Source organism: Wasmannia auropunctata, unplaced genomic scaffold (genome assembly GCF_000956235.1).
Source record: "Wasmannia auropunctata unplaced genomic scaffold, wasmannia.A_1.0 LD336053.1, whole genome shotgun sequence".
NCBI classification, from domain to species: Eukaryota; Metazoa; Arthropoda; class Insecta; order Hymenoptera; family Formicidae; genus Wasmannia; species Wasmannia auropunctata.
In genome coordinates this window covers 2,641,508-2,656,083 of record NW_012026837.1, presented here as the reverse complement: position 1 = coordinate 2,656,083, position 14,576 = coordinate 2,641,508, and the positions used below count along the sequence as shown (strand labels likewise).

The window sequence follows — 14,576 nt, the reverse complement described above, 5'->3', positions numbered from 1 at the left end:
GTGAAATTTTCCATTGAATTTTTCTACCCCTTGGGAAAGAAACCGAAAAAATCCGCGGAAAAATTGAAAAAAACCGGTTTTTTTCCCAGCCTTTAAAACTCTCACACGAGCATTCAGTGCGCATGCATTCGACACTTGACTTTAAGATGATCTTATTGTTAGAGTATTGTAGAACAGCTTTAGCTACTAGGGGCGCTACCAGCGCTACTGTATAAAAATACGAACCCACAAGCGTGCGATCATTAGACCAACAACATCAAGAAAAATCGCACAATCGAAGAGAACATATTTAGTGAAATCGATAGTGAGTAAATTAAAAACAAGACAATAGACAATTGCATATTAATAATGTCGTGGTTAAAGAATCTTAATATGTGTCTCTTCAATCAAATGTGTACGAGCGAAGCACGTCTCGACGGTAAAACTGTTGTAATAACGGGAGCAAGTGGTGGTATCGGCAAGGAAACTGCCAGATACTTATATGCAAGAGGTGATTTTATTGAAATGACAATCTAAATTATCTTTAAACTTACTCGAAATTAAAGTAGATATTATAGTAGAATAAATGTGTCTGTATGTGAGAATTATAAATTATGTAAACTTATTATTAATCAAAAGCTGACAATGTAAAATGTCATTATATAATCGTATAAGAATATTTTATAAAAAAAAACAAAACAGTATATTCATTTCTTTATTAGAATATTAGGCTTTTTATTCATTGCTTTAATTAGATCTTCATAAAAACTTTTTTTTGATTCATAATTAAAATATATATTTTTAAATACTCTCTTAAAAATAACGTGTGTATTTAGGCGCTAGAGTAATTCTGGCTTGTAGAGATATAGAGAAGACGAATAAAGCAGTTGAAGATATAAAGAATAATCCACCTTCAAGGTAAATATATAAATTTTGTGTTATAAGAATCAATTAATTTAATTGCTATTTGGTTTTATATTCTCCTTCTCTCTCTTTATAAAACTGTATTTATTTTAATTAAAATTTTGCATGTTGAAGAAAATAACGGTGTGGCTATCTATGAAAATTTTTAGGATCAATAAAAATGAATATAAAAAAAACGCAGGTGAACTTGCGATTTATTTTCTGAACCTATGTAGTTTAAAGAGTGTCAGAGATTGTGCTAAAAACTTACTGACGAACGAAACAGCTATACACATACTTATAAATAATGCCGGTGTGACTTCGCATCCGGACAAAAAGACAGAGGATGGAAATGAGACGACATTTCAGGTCAACTATCTTAGCCATTTTCTTTTGACACTTCTGCTATTGCCAAAAATGCAATTTTCTTCTCCCAACTGCAGAATAATCAATGTCTCATCAATTGCATATATTCGTACGTATAGTGATATTGTTGATGGCTTTAAAAAGAAACTAAAATGTTTTTCGTTTACGTCCAGAGTTCTTGTTTAAAATATATGTGTAACAAAGTATTCTATTATAGTTGGTGACATAGATTTCGATGATATTAATCTGGAGAAATCTTATACACCATTTAAAAATTATGCACAATCCAAATTGGCAAACATTCTGTTTACCAAGGAACTTGCCCATCGATTGAAAAGTATGTAAAAAAGGAAACGTATTATTACGAATTGGGTTAAATAGCATTTATTTAATTAATTAATACTTGATCATCGCTAATCGATCGTTAACAAATCGCGTAATAAAAAAAAATACTCAGAAAATAAACTCTTACATAAAGATTTTGATTTTTAGGAGCAAATATTCGTGGGGTAAACGTATACTGTCTACATCCGGGTGTTATTAGGACCGATATATTTCGGTTCACCAACATGCTAAATTATTTATTTTATGTTGGTTTGTATGCGCAATTATTTGGTAAGAGTATTGTGCAAGGAACGCAAACAACAATATATTGTGCAGTGGCTGAGGAAGTAGCCGATGATACTGGACATTATTATTCGTAAGAAAACACATATTTAATGTACAAAATTATTTTTATACTGACAATGATAATTCTGCGTTGTCCTTTTTAACTTTTTTCGTATATATAGAAATTGCGGCGTTGCCGCTACATATTGGAAAGCAAATAATCGACAATATTCCAAAAAATTGTGGAATATATCCTGTCGTCTTTTGCATCTGGAACCAGAAGAAGATTTCACTGTATTTTTGAAAAATGTTTCATGTCAAATGCTTTAAAAAGATTCACGGGCGGTTTATCGTGAAAATTCTGAATATATACAGTTTACATGTTTATAGCTATATTACTTGTGTAATCATATATTTACAATGCTTATAAAAAATATGTGACAACAAAATTATATAAAATACAATGTCAAGTGATTTGCATAATTAATGTGATGTTATATTGTCTAAAAATTTTATTTACAGCATTAAATCTATAAATTCGCTTTAAATTTTTTATGGTTTTAATAATGATTGTAGTTAAAGAGATTTTTTAATCCTACAATTATGTTGATCCTTTAATGAAAAGCATTAAACATTTTTTTTTACAATAGTAATTGTTATTTATGCTTGTAAATTTTTTTTTAGTCATAAACCAGTATTTATAGTTTATCATTAAGTATTCATAGTTTATTCTTATTGTTACACCGTCTTGAGTAATGTTTTATGATGCTCATTCGGCTCTGTGGTTATGACATGACTTATGACATTATCATGGCTTATGACATTAAAAGATTTACACTTAAGACAATCTCAAATATAAGAACCGACTATAAACACTGTTGCAGTTGAATGTTTAGATAAATAAGACATGCCATTTTTTGTTTTTATTTTTAAACTGACAGTCTTATGACAGTTTGCATTTGACAGATTCATTGCGTATGCGTTCGACATTCGACTTCAAGATAACGTATTGTTGAACAGGCCTTAGAAGCTCTATTATATAAGAACACGAACAAGTGTGTGATTATTGAACAAACAACATCAAGTAAACTCGTACAGTCAAGGAGAATATATTTAGTGAAATCTCGATAGTGAGTAAATAAAAAACAGGACAATAGGCATAATGGTAATATCGTGGATAAAGAACCTTAATATGTGACTCTTCAATCAAATGTGTACGAGCGATGCACGTTTCGACGGTAAAAATGTTGTGATAACGAGGGCAAGTAGTGGTATCGGCAAGGAAACTGCCAGAGACTTATACGCGAGAGATGACTTTATTGAAATGACAATCTAAGTTAGCTTCAAAGTTCAAAAATCAAGTAGATATTATATAGAAAAAATGTGTATGTGTGTAAATTATATGAAATTGTTATTAATCAAAAGATGACAATGCAAAATGTCATTATTACGTAATCGTATAAGAATGAAATTGTTATTTATCAAAAGATGACAATGCAAAATGTCATTATCACGTAATCGTATAAGAATGAAATTTTATGAAAAAAAAAAACACTATATATTCATTTTTTTGTTAGAATATTAGGCTTTTTACTCTTTGCTTTAATCAGATCTTTATAAAAACATTTTTTTACTTTATAATTAAAATATATACTCCTAAATACTCTCGTAAAAATAACGTGCTCAATTAGGCGCCAGAGTAATTCTGGCTTGAAGAGATATAGAAAAGACGAATAAAGCAGTTGAAGATATAAAGAATAATCCACCTTCAAGGTAAATATATAAAATATCATAAAAATCAATTAATTCAATTATTATGTGTTTTTACATTCTCCTTCTCTCTTTTTATAGAACTACATTTTTTTAAATTAAATTTTTTAATTATTTTCGAAGAAAATAACGTGATCTCTGGATGTTTTTAGGGTCAATAAAATCGAATATAAAAATAACGCAGGTGAGCTTGCAATTTATTTTCTGGATCTATGTAGTTTAAAGAGCGTGAGAGATTGCGCTAAAAACTTGCTGACGTACGAAGCAGCTATACACATACTTATAAATAATGCCGGTGTGATTTCGCCTCCAAACGAAAAAACAGAGAATGGAAATGAAACGACATTTCAAGTAAACTATCTTGACCATTTTCTTTTGACACTTCTGCTATTGCCAAAAATTGTCTTCTCCCAATTGCAGAATAATCAATGTCGCGTCACTTGCATATATTCGTACGTATAGCGATATTGTTGATGGCTTTAAAAAGAAACTAGAATGTTTTTCGTTTACGTCCAGAGTTCTTGTTTAAAATATATGTGTAACAAAATAATCTATTATAGTTGGTGACATAGATTTCGATGATATTAATTTGAAGAAATCTTACACACCACTTAAAAGTTATACACAATCTCAATTGATGAATATTCTGTTTACCAAGGAGCTTACCCGTCGATTGAATGGTATGCCAAAAAGAGGAGACGTATTATTACGATTTGGATTAGATTACGTTTATATAATTAATTAAAACTTAACAATCGCTAATAAATTAAACTAAGATTAAAGTTAATCTACTATACAATGATAGAAATTAATCTAAGTCCGTCGCCGTTAATCAAAATAAATGTACACTAGAAAGTACTGAATAAAAGTGACATTTATTGTAAAAAATATTACTCTTCTTTTGCGACGACGATGATGAATTCCCCTCCCCTCCTCGTTGTACCCTCCATGATACAACAGCATAATATATATGTCACAAACACATAATGATATAGCTTGTATTATACGCGCATTTTGAATAGAGCGGCTGGCGAAGGGTAAACACGCGAAGGTAAAAGCAAAGAGGTAAAAGCTTATACAATGTATATACAATATGTATCGCACATCAAGCTGCACATGTTATATGAGTTGTAAAAAAGTGCATCGCTGATAAGGCTGTGTATTTTGTACGTGCGTCTTCGGCGGAATAAGTTTTAATCACGTGCTTCTTAGAAATGTACGTAGCTGTAATAAAAAAAGGGCTGTGTGACGTATGATGTAATTGTTAAGTATCAGCGTTGCGGTCGCCGTAAATGCGATGTAATGGGGTTTGCTCGCGTGCATATCAAATTCTCCCGGACGGAGTGATATTTCATTCCCGGCGCAATGCAGGATGCAGAAGGATAATTTGCACGAAATAGGAATACGTGAAAAGCACCACCGATATTTCGTCATCGATATGTTGGTATTGGTGGTGCATTATTTCATCGTGAAATTTGCACGCTCAGAGTCGATGATTCATTTTACATCTGATTTCTCTTCATCTCAGTTAGAATTTGCGTTTCGTAACTCACATGACAACTTCAAAGTAATTTTCAATAATTGTGGATAACGAGATAGTAATGGTTTGATGAAGATTATTATTCATTATAAAATATTAAACTAGAAAATGAAAACGACTTTAACTTATACATAAATAAAACAAACAAAGAGTATAAAAGCCTCGCAAGATTGTTCGTGATATCACGTTGTTTTTTTCCGATTTTGATGAACTAAAAAACAGGATTTTACTTATTATAAGATGAATTACTTGAAATGCAATTAAAAAAATTCTATCTAAGTATTCGACGAAAAAATATTTTCGAATCTAGCGTAAAAAAATGTCCCATTTAACATGGGCCAATCTCTTGATTCAAATATCGTTCTTATTTTTAGATGGTATTGTATGAAATGTCGCAAACATATAGCGATGTAGCTTACACTCACATCTCGAATCGGAGCGGCTCGTAAACACGCAAAGACTAAAAGTAATGTGATAAAAACTCGCGCAAGACGTATAAAGTGGAGATTTAAATAAGTAGCGCGAACAAACCGAGATATCAGAACTCGTATATACGTGCAGACGAGAGCAAGGTTGGACATTGCTGCACTTGAAGGTGCACGACGAAGATTTCCCGACTGGTCACGTAAGAAATAAGAGTGACCGCAGTGGACCGAGGATGAGAGGACAAAAGTTCGAGAGAGCGAAGGAGACAGCCGCACGATTTATGATTCGATCCAGCTGGGAACCGAGCATAAGGTATGCGGTTCATAGTACGCTTTAACGCGCAAGAAAGATGCAATAAATTGTTCAACGCGTGTAAGTACGTCTTCTCCGGGTAGCCGAGGGTAAATGCAAGACTCGCCCTTATAACGAGATTCGCTCGTCCGGTGCTCTTCTTTTCTCTGTAACCTGTTGACCTTCAAGGACGTACCAAACTCATTTTCCTCTGTCTGCGATCTGCGCTAGCATGCAAAAACGCATGTGGTCTAACACAGACGTCGTTGATAAAAAAAATAAAAAGAAACAGGAAATTTCTTTATTACTGACACGAGTAAATGCAATTTCGTACATACTATATATTTTATTGTATATATATACTTATATATTACTTATATATACTGTATACATACTTATATATAACTGTATATTTTATATTATATAAAAATGATAAAAGCGTCATTTATGAGACTTTATCTAACTGTGTCAAAATAAGGGCTTCTGATTTAAATCTCTCTTATTCTACATTCAACTTCCTTGTCAATTAATTTTATTTTAATATTGTTATAAGATAACAATAAAATAGAAACGATATATCTAAAACACAAAAATAATTAAACCGGAATCGGCGTTTCTTATCACGCCTACCATTTTTTTTTCTCACCGACTATCGCGATGCGCCAACTCTGAACGTGACACGCAAGATGAGTGGCGCAATTCCTGCAGCCGTCGTTATACGCGACGAAACGTATCGCCGTGGCGCATACATCAACGATTTATCGTCCGTGCAATATAGCCCTCTCGAAAGTTCATCGTGCACTCGCGAAAAGAGTGTTTCTGGCGAATTCGCGAATCACCAGTTTGAATCGGTCGATAAAGTTGACATTCACTCGCAAATGTTAATGGAACAGATTAATGTGACAGTTTAGCCTGATTCAAAGCGAATGCACAGGTGGATTCTTTCGCTCTACCTCGGGCTTCGATTAAGTCAAGTTCAGGCGCGGTGTCAACTGCAGTTTCCGCGACGGGGATTTAAGGCATTCCGGTTATTCGTTCGGTCGACAATTCGAAAGGTTTTGCATCCGCTTTCTTCTCATCCGAAATTTTATTAAATATTTTATTTATTAAAGATAAAAAGAAACGTAAATTTATTATTAAACATTTCCGCAATAATTTCTGTAAAAATAGAGAAAATTCTCTAAAGCATTTGACGCGAAACAGTTTCTAAAAATGTAGTGAAATCTTCTTCTGGTTCCAAATGCAAAAGACGACAGGATACATTCCATAATTTTTCGGGATACTCATGGTTGTTTGCCTTCCGATATGTAGTGGCAACACGACAATTTCTACTCATAAAAAAAAGATAATGCGAAATTAAATATATTATATAAATATTATATACTGCATAAAAATAATTTTGTATATAATATATAGTATGTTCTCTTTCTTACGAATAATAAAGTCCGGTCTCATTAGCTACTTCTTCATCTACCGCACAATATATTGTTGTTTGCGCTCCTTGTTCAGCATTTTTATACATCAATTGCGCAAACATATTATAACAAAGAGTTGCGCACGGAAATATTGTACTGCTGGCATACCGTGACACTCTGGTCGAGATAAAACCAGGATGTAAAGAATATACATTTATCCCGTGAATATTTGCTCCTAAAAATCAAAATCTTTGTTTAAGTGTCTATCTGTTGTGTATTTTTTCTTCATTACGTAAAAAATCTTTAATGTTCGATTAGTTCGATTGTTAAGTTTTAATTTGGTAATAAATAGGTATTAAACAAATATGATCTAATTCAAATCGTAATAATATCTCCTTTTTTTGGTACACCTTTCAATCGACGAGCAAGTTCCTTGGTAAACAGAATGTTCGCCAATTTGGATTGTGTATAACTTTTAAATGATGCGTAAGTTCTCTCCAAATTAATATCATCGAAATCTATGTCAGCAACTATATATAATAGAATATTTCTGTTACAATAGTATTTTAAACAGAAACTCTAGACAAAAAATACTCTGATTCTTTTTTTAAAACTACCACAACTCTTTACATACAAATATATGTAATTGACGAAACATTGATTATTCTGCAACTGGGAGAAGACAACTGCATTTTTGGCAAGAGCAGAAGTGTCAAAAGAAAATGACCAAGATGGTTGACTTGAAATGTCGTCTCATTTCCATTCTCCGTCTTCTCATACGGATACGCAGCCACACCGGCATTATTTATTAATACGTGAATAGCTGCTTCGTTTGTTAACAAGTTTTTAGCGCAATCTCTCACGCTCTTTAAACTACATAGATCCAGAAAATAAATTGCAAGTTCACCTGCGTTCTTTTTATATTCGTCCTTATTGATCCTACAAATAGTATCATATTTACGTGCCACATCGTTATTTTCACCAACATGCAAACATTTAATTAATAGCTAATTCGTTCAGAACGTATTAATACGCATATTGCCATTGTTGCACTGTTCTCAATCTCAATGTAAAAGTGAAATATCTCGAATGACAAAATGTTCAATATTTTACTATATCATATTTTACCAAATAGTACAATAAAGTACTATTAAGAATTTCGCAGTTTAACTCGTTTCTATATTTATATTCAACACACATCTTTACATCAATTTGTGTACAACGATTTTAATGTGCACTCAGTGCGCATTAGTATATCCAATCGAATTTATTGTAAGATAAGTATATACTAGTTTCATGATGCGAGAAAAAAATAAAGCAAATAATAACTGATTTAATTGATACACATTTTTATATTTACCTCAAAGGTGGTTTATTCTTTATATCTTCAACTGCTTTATTCGTCTTCTCCATATCTCTACAAGCTAGTATTACTCTAGCGCCTAAAGCACATGTTATTTACGCGAGTATTTTTAAGAATATATATTTTAAATAAGGAAAAAGTCCAAATGTCAAAATACGAGAAGATGATACTACAAGTATCATAAAACAAAGTTCTCAGTCTTTTATGATGCTTGTAGCATCAGCATCGAATTAAAGATCAATTTAATATGTGATATCATTTGAACTTTAAGTTATGATTGCGTCCTAAAAAACCGAAAGTAATAAATGTAACTGAAATTTAAAAATTAAAAATAAAAATATTAATGGACAATCAATATCTATAACTTTGGCCATATTTGGCTTTTTCCCTTACTTATTTATTGTATACATATAACCTTATTGGAATTATTTGTTAACATATTTTATTTATACAGTTGCAGAAAAAATTTTTATGTAGCTCTAAATGAAAGAAAGAATAATCGAAAAAGCTTATTCAGTAAAAAAATGTAAGTATATTTCTTACAAATTTTGTTACATGGCTAAATTATAACATAATTTAGCACTTACTATTTTTGGATCAAATATCAAATATTTATTTTGTTTATGCTAGATAATATCTGCTTGAATTAAAGTTTCCAAGTTTAGACTAACTAAAATTATCACTTCAGTCAATAAAATCACCTCTTGCGTATAAATCTCTAGCGGTTTCCTTGCCGATACCATCACTCGCTCCTGTTATCACAACAGTTTTGCCATCTAGACGTGCTTCGCTCGTACACATTTTATTCAAGCACCACATTTTACAGTGCTTCTTTATCCACAATGTTATCAATATGCAATTGACTATTTCTATTGAAATTCACTCGCTATCGAATTTTACTGAACGTGTTCTATTCGATTTTGCAACGTGCTCGATGTTGTTTGAAGAACAGCCACGCTCATGTTCTTACGCTGTCGCCAGTGAAACTGGATATACGAGTAATAACTTTCTTTCTCGAGACTATATTATATAAAACAAGTCTCGTCAGCCTTGTAGGTAAGCGGAGTAGGGGACAATGAAGCAGTAAGGATCAGACGTAACCGCGATTTTCTAATAAGAATATATCACGGCCTTTCAGTACTACTGAAAATTCTATCTGCAAAAGATGCTACCGAAAAATTGTGATAAATTTAAATTGAAAGGAATTAGACTCCCACGAATAAATCAGAAATACATAACTAATTGTAAGTAAAGTCTAATGTGAGCCGACGCGGATATTGGTGCGTATAATAATTTTATTGTTATTCAGTCCTACATAAACTGCGCGCCGCAATTGTTGTTGGTTTTAAAACACAATTCTTACACAAAGAGAATTTTCTTTTAAAATTAATCCTGAAAATTTTGTTAATCGTGGGATAACATAGTATTTCGACAAATTGTAGTGTGCACTACAATAAATTTGTTGTAGTATATATTTAAAAACATAGTAAAAATCATATAAAATTCGTCGAAATACTATGTTGTCCTACGATTGACATGATTTTCAGGGTAAATTTTAAAATAAAATTCTCTCCGTGCCATGTACATGAAACTGGAATCCATTACAATGAATTCAACTGACGAACCATTTAATATTTTTGATGCTAACAAGCATCTATAAGAATCCCTCTCTTCTAAAACCTGTAAAGAATTCATTGCGAAAAATATTACTTCAGGATTCTCCCTATTTGCCGGGTGGGCGTCCTACCATTCGACACATGTGCAACACATAATAGTATCGTACGAATCAAGCAAAAAAGATTACAGCGAGTATATCAAAGATTGCAATATTTTATTTTGCAAAAAAAAGTATTAACGTCAGTGACGATTTGTTTGTGTCGGCTATTTGCCGACAATTTGAGAGATCGACGTAATATACATATAGCGGGCGAAGTGCAACATACCGTCGCGTTTGCCGCAACTATACGCGTTTTGCTGCGGACACGACGGCGATCGATTGAATTCGCGGAGAGCAAAATTCGTGGACAAACTCCCGAGACGTCGCGTCATACTCGTTTCTCGTGAATTGCATCGAACAGCCCGGGCTCGTAAATTTCCATGATGGAGGAGATCGACGAGTATATACGCGCGCGCGCTTGGACCAACTTTCGGATCGACGGTGTCCGCGCACACTTACATGGCGCAACCGTTCTGTAAAGCCGCGTGCAAACTCAAACAAACATGCGGGTAGAGTCGACACCAGTGTGTACATTCGAGATTTCGCGAAAGACCGCGAGTCTTTCTACATACTGCAGGGGTATTATAGTATTATGAAGATACTGTGTAGCTTTGCTCCTCACAAGTGGAAAAAATGCATATAAATACATTTATGAGAATAAAATAACATATATTTTGATTGTTTAGAAAGTGCAGTCAAATTAGATTTCGTTGTTACTTCTTTTTCAGTTTGATTGATTTTTTAATATTTTTTTTTAAAAGAATTAAGTTCTTTATTTTTGTTAAAAGTGAAGCCTATTAAGCAGATATAAATTACCTCGTGCGTATGTGTGTGTGTGTGTGTGTGTGTGCGTGTGTGTGTGTTTGTGAATGTATAAATATGTATATGTCATGCATGCAATTTTTCATTGTATTTTATTCATTCGCAATGAGAATACTAAATGAGCGAATCATAGCAGCTTAATAAGCTTCGTTTTTGATAAAAAAAAATATATAATACAATCATCATTTTATTGTTCTTATTTAAAAATTATTGCTCAAATGTATGTATTAGAATAAAAGTAATAAAATTAGCTTTTAGCTTCCATATATTTAAGAAATACTACCTAATTGTATTTAGAAATATTTTCCCTTTTTGAGTTACGTCAATTCAATTTCTCACTGCTTTAAAAATTATGGTTGCATCTGGCACAGAGAACTCTCTCTCTCTCTCTCTCTCTCTCTCTCTCTCTCTTTCTCTCTCTCTCTCTCTCTGGTTTTATATATGTATAAAATAAATATCTCGTCATATGCACAATATGAAATATTGAGCCACGTTTGCACGCAACTTTATCATATGCAGACACAACCAGATCGTCCAGATCGATGCATACACGTAAATGTCGGCATTGAGCAGATCATTATGAATATAAGATTCGCATACACATGAGCTATTGATTATTTGCGGGATTCAAAGCAAAAATGATGTTATTGAACATACAATGTAAAATAATTCTATTCAAGCATACATAAAATCCTTTCTTGATTTTCGATAAATTGATGAAGAATAGCATTTCACGCATAATTGCGATTGCCATATAAAATACAATTTCTGTAAGTTTAAATAGAAATGATAAGACAAAAATGATAATTTAGGCATTGTCATTTTTAATTCCTCATCTTTCGATGCACCCATTGATCTTACAGTAAGAATTTAATTTTGAGCACTGTGAACTTAATACCCTCCCATTAAAAAAAAGTTATATATGTCATAATTAAGTTCTCATTAATTGCTAATTTATTATTTCTGTTCATTCACAGGAAATTAATATCAAAAGTGCTGACTTCACGTTACGCTAGCACCTCCACTCCCAAGGGAAAAACACGCACAGAGTAAAGAAAAAAATAATATACCAAATTTTTTTTTACAATTTCTTTGCTCTAACATACCGCAAAGAAACATTAAGAATTTTGAATTTTTTTAGTGATGACGCTAGGTTCACAGAAGTTTAATTTTATTTAAAAAGATTTTCTTTCTCTCTTAGTTAAAATAATGTTTTATCACTAATAAGATTACTAAAAATATTCAATATTTCAGGAATAATTCCTTTTAATATTTGATATCATCGTGTAGTTAAATTAAACTTCAGCTCAATTCTGCTAGAAGCGGAAATACGTACAGTTCCCATTCATCATTGCGCCATTTAAAGGACTAATTAAATCTTTTCAATTTCAATTTTATCGCTTCAGACGTTTCCATCCAAATGCGAAATTCGTCTGAATAATAACTGGATTAATCTCGCGTGCGTGTAATTGTAAATTTTCGCAAGGGGCGGTACATGCTGCACAATATTTAGCAGTAGCTTGTTTTAGCGCGCGGCGTTTTCACGTGAATACGAAGAAATGTAATGTAGGCTAGTGGCGAACGCGCGCGATCGAGGATACTGGAACGCGAACGTGCGTATGCATGCGTACTGCATACTGACGCGCGTGCGAATGACCCCGTGCAAATACATGGATTTACCATCTGTGTGCGCGCGCGCGCGCGTGTGTGTGTGTAGCGGTCGTGCGTGTGGCACATGTGCTAACCAGATGATGCGCTGCGGGATACGAGATAATTGTCATGCGAGTCTCCGGTATATTATTCCCTAATTATACGGGCGCATCAGTATCACTGATGTATCATGGTTATTTAATTGGTAACACACGCAGATTTCGCCGCGAGTTATGTTAAATGCTGGCGATTAAGGCGAAGTAAAGTAAGTCGGGATACGCGCACGGGGAGATAAAAATCCTGTGTGTAAACAAAAGTGCGAAGAAGCGAAGGTATAGAAAATTCGAAATATATTCATATACATATGTATATATTTGTATACGAATATTTAACGAAATTATGAATACTTTATGTAGTCGATATGTTCGGCTTGAATATCCGATATCTGTAATATTTGGGAAGAGGGGACAGGAGGGGAGGGGGGAGGGCTCGAAATAAACGAATATAAAAAGTGATGCAGGATTTAATAATAACGTCAGCGAAGTCTGCATTCAATTTTTCGTTTCTTTACTATCGGAAAAATTGGGTAAAATATTATTTTTAAATCCCAAGTTTTTTGCGTGGATAAATAGACAAAGTAATAGATATCTGTGAATATAGCATCAAGCAAATAGAAATCAGGCATTTCATTCTTTCACAGGAGCAAAAATGCGAAACGAAATTTGTAATTAAAACTTCATACAATATCTAAGCCAAGGATCATTTTCAGTTGAATTACTTGCGCTACGCTCGATTATTCTCTCAGTTTACGCGAGCAGCAACGGCTGAATGGCGGCGATGCAGCTCGCGATAGTGCAGATATAAACGCCACGGCTCATTAGTATTCTAAGGTCAAGTACCGATCGTCGTTCAAGCATGAAAGAATTCTTGACTACGTAGAGATATTGCCAGGCTGTAGTGAACAGGTGTGCGAAGTTTACGAGGTACCATGCATTCACTGCATAATATTCTCACTCGAACATTTTCTGTCCTCTAAGTCTAAGTAATAGCTCAGCTTTTTAATTTTTTTTAAGACCAAGGAATTCTCCGTCTCTCCGATTGTGATGCTACCCCTTTAATCGCTAACAGCAAGACGCGCTATCGAGTTACAAAGAAAGAGAGAGAGAGAGATAGCTTCATTGTTAAAATCGCATAGAATATGAATACTGAACAAGACTGACGGTATTGTTATCACATTTCTTCTCATTATGTCTCATTATCGTTGCAAATCGAGTTACGCGACAACGGTAATTACAACGCAGAATTTCTCCATGAATTTGACCCGCTTGTTTCTTTTTACAATTATAATTGTTACCGAGGATCGTATAGTGCACAGATGAATTAACGAGCTGTCCACAGTACCTATATACTCTGGAACTCAAGCCCGATTGTCTCGATCGACAAAGACGCGAACGGGGATTCCGCGTGCGCGCTTTTAATTGTCGATGATACGACGAAGATATTCATTGGCGTCTCTCCCCCATACTGTACAGCGAAGAACGGGGCTCAATCTCGAGCGAACGAGAGTCCTTCAGACGACGAGCGCGCGCTATGCTATTTAGAAATCTACTCCAACATACAAAGGGATGTCATCTCTCCCGGCGGAGGTGGCGATGCCATGCCTCGAGTGCTCTCTCGTGCCACGTACAGCACGCGCGCGTTGCGTCGCGACGCACACGACGCCGA

General features: G+C 33.7%; 2 protein-coding genes and 1 long non-coding RNA gene across 4 annotated transcripts in view; 1 reads left to right on the top strand and 2 right to left on the bottom strand.

Moving 5' to 3' along the window:
* Positions 1–14,576, bottom strand: part of LOC105451059 — a 43,040-nt gene that overhangs the window by 9,600 nt on the left and 18,864 nt on the right. The window lies entirely within an intron of this gene.
* On the top strand, positions 181–2,405 carry LOC105451056 (retinol dehydrogenase 12-like). Its single transcript, XM_011691256.1, has 6 exons — positions 181–490; positions 816–897; positions 1,053–1,357; positions 1,466–1,585; positions 1,741–1,948; positions 2,040–2,405. The coding sequence occupies exons 1-6, from the start codon at positions 349–351 to the stop codon at positions 2,185–2,187; spliced, it is 1,005 nt and encodes a 334-aa protein (XP_011689558.1). The 5' UTR covers positions 181–348; the 3' UTR covers positions 2,188–2,405.
* Positions 6,171–9,659, bottom strand: LOC105451057 (retinol dehydrogenase 12-like). 2 transcript variants are annotated; one of them, XM_011691258.1, is made up of 6 exons: positions 9,364–9,659; positions 8,660–8,741; positions 7,934–8,238; positions 7,710–7,829; positions 7,318–7,534; positions 6,171–7,212 (listed from the first exon to the last, which is right to left on the bottom strand). In XM_011691258.1, the coding sequence occupies exons 1-6, from the start codon at positions 9,479–9,481 to the stop codon at positions 7,065–7,067; spliced, it is 990 nt and encodes a 329-aa protein (XP_011689560.1). In that variant the 5' UTR covers positions 9,482–9,659; the 3' UTR covers positions 6,171–7,064. The 2 variants fall into 2 exon arrangements, with proteins under 2 accessions (XP_011689560.1, XP_011689561.1); XM_011691259.1 differs by lacking the exon at positions 7,710–7,829 and having other exon boundaries at positions 8,207–8,238.

What these genes read in the sequence shown, in the direction of transcription:
- LOC105451057 (XM_011691258.1), bottom strand. Translation starts at nt 9,481, where the DNA reads ATGTGGTGCTTGAATAAAATGTGTACGAGCGAAGCACGTCTAGATGGC. An exon ending in ACTTGCTCGTCGATTGAAAG is followed by an intron (nt 7,535 to 7,709) that starts GTGTACCAAAAA and finishes TTTGATTTTTAG; the next exon opens with GAGCAAATATTCACGGGATA. An exon ending in GAGACCGGACTTTATTATTC is followed by an intron (nt 7,213 to 7,317) that starts GTAAGAAAGAGA and finishes TTTTATGAGTAG; the next exon opens with AAATTGTCGTGTTGCCACTA.
- LOC105451056 (XM_011691256.1), top strand. Translation starts at nt 349, where the DNA reads ATGTCGTGGTTAAAGAATCTTAATATGTGTCTCTTCAATCAAATGTGT. An exon ending in AAGAATAATCCACCTTCAAG is followed by an intron (nt 898 to 1,052) that starts GTAAATATATAA and finishes GAAAATTTTTAG; the next exon opens with GATCAATAAAAATGAATATA. An exon ending in CTCATCAATTGCATATATTC is followed by an intron (nt 1,358 to 1,465) that starts GTACGTATAGTG and finishes ATTCTATTATAG; the next exon opens with TTGGTGACATAGATTTCGAT.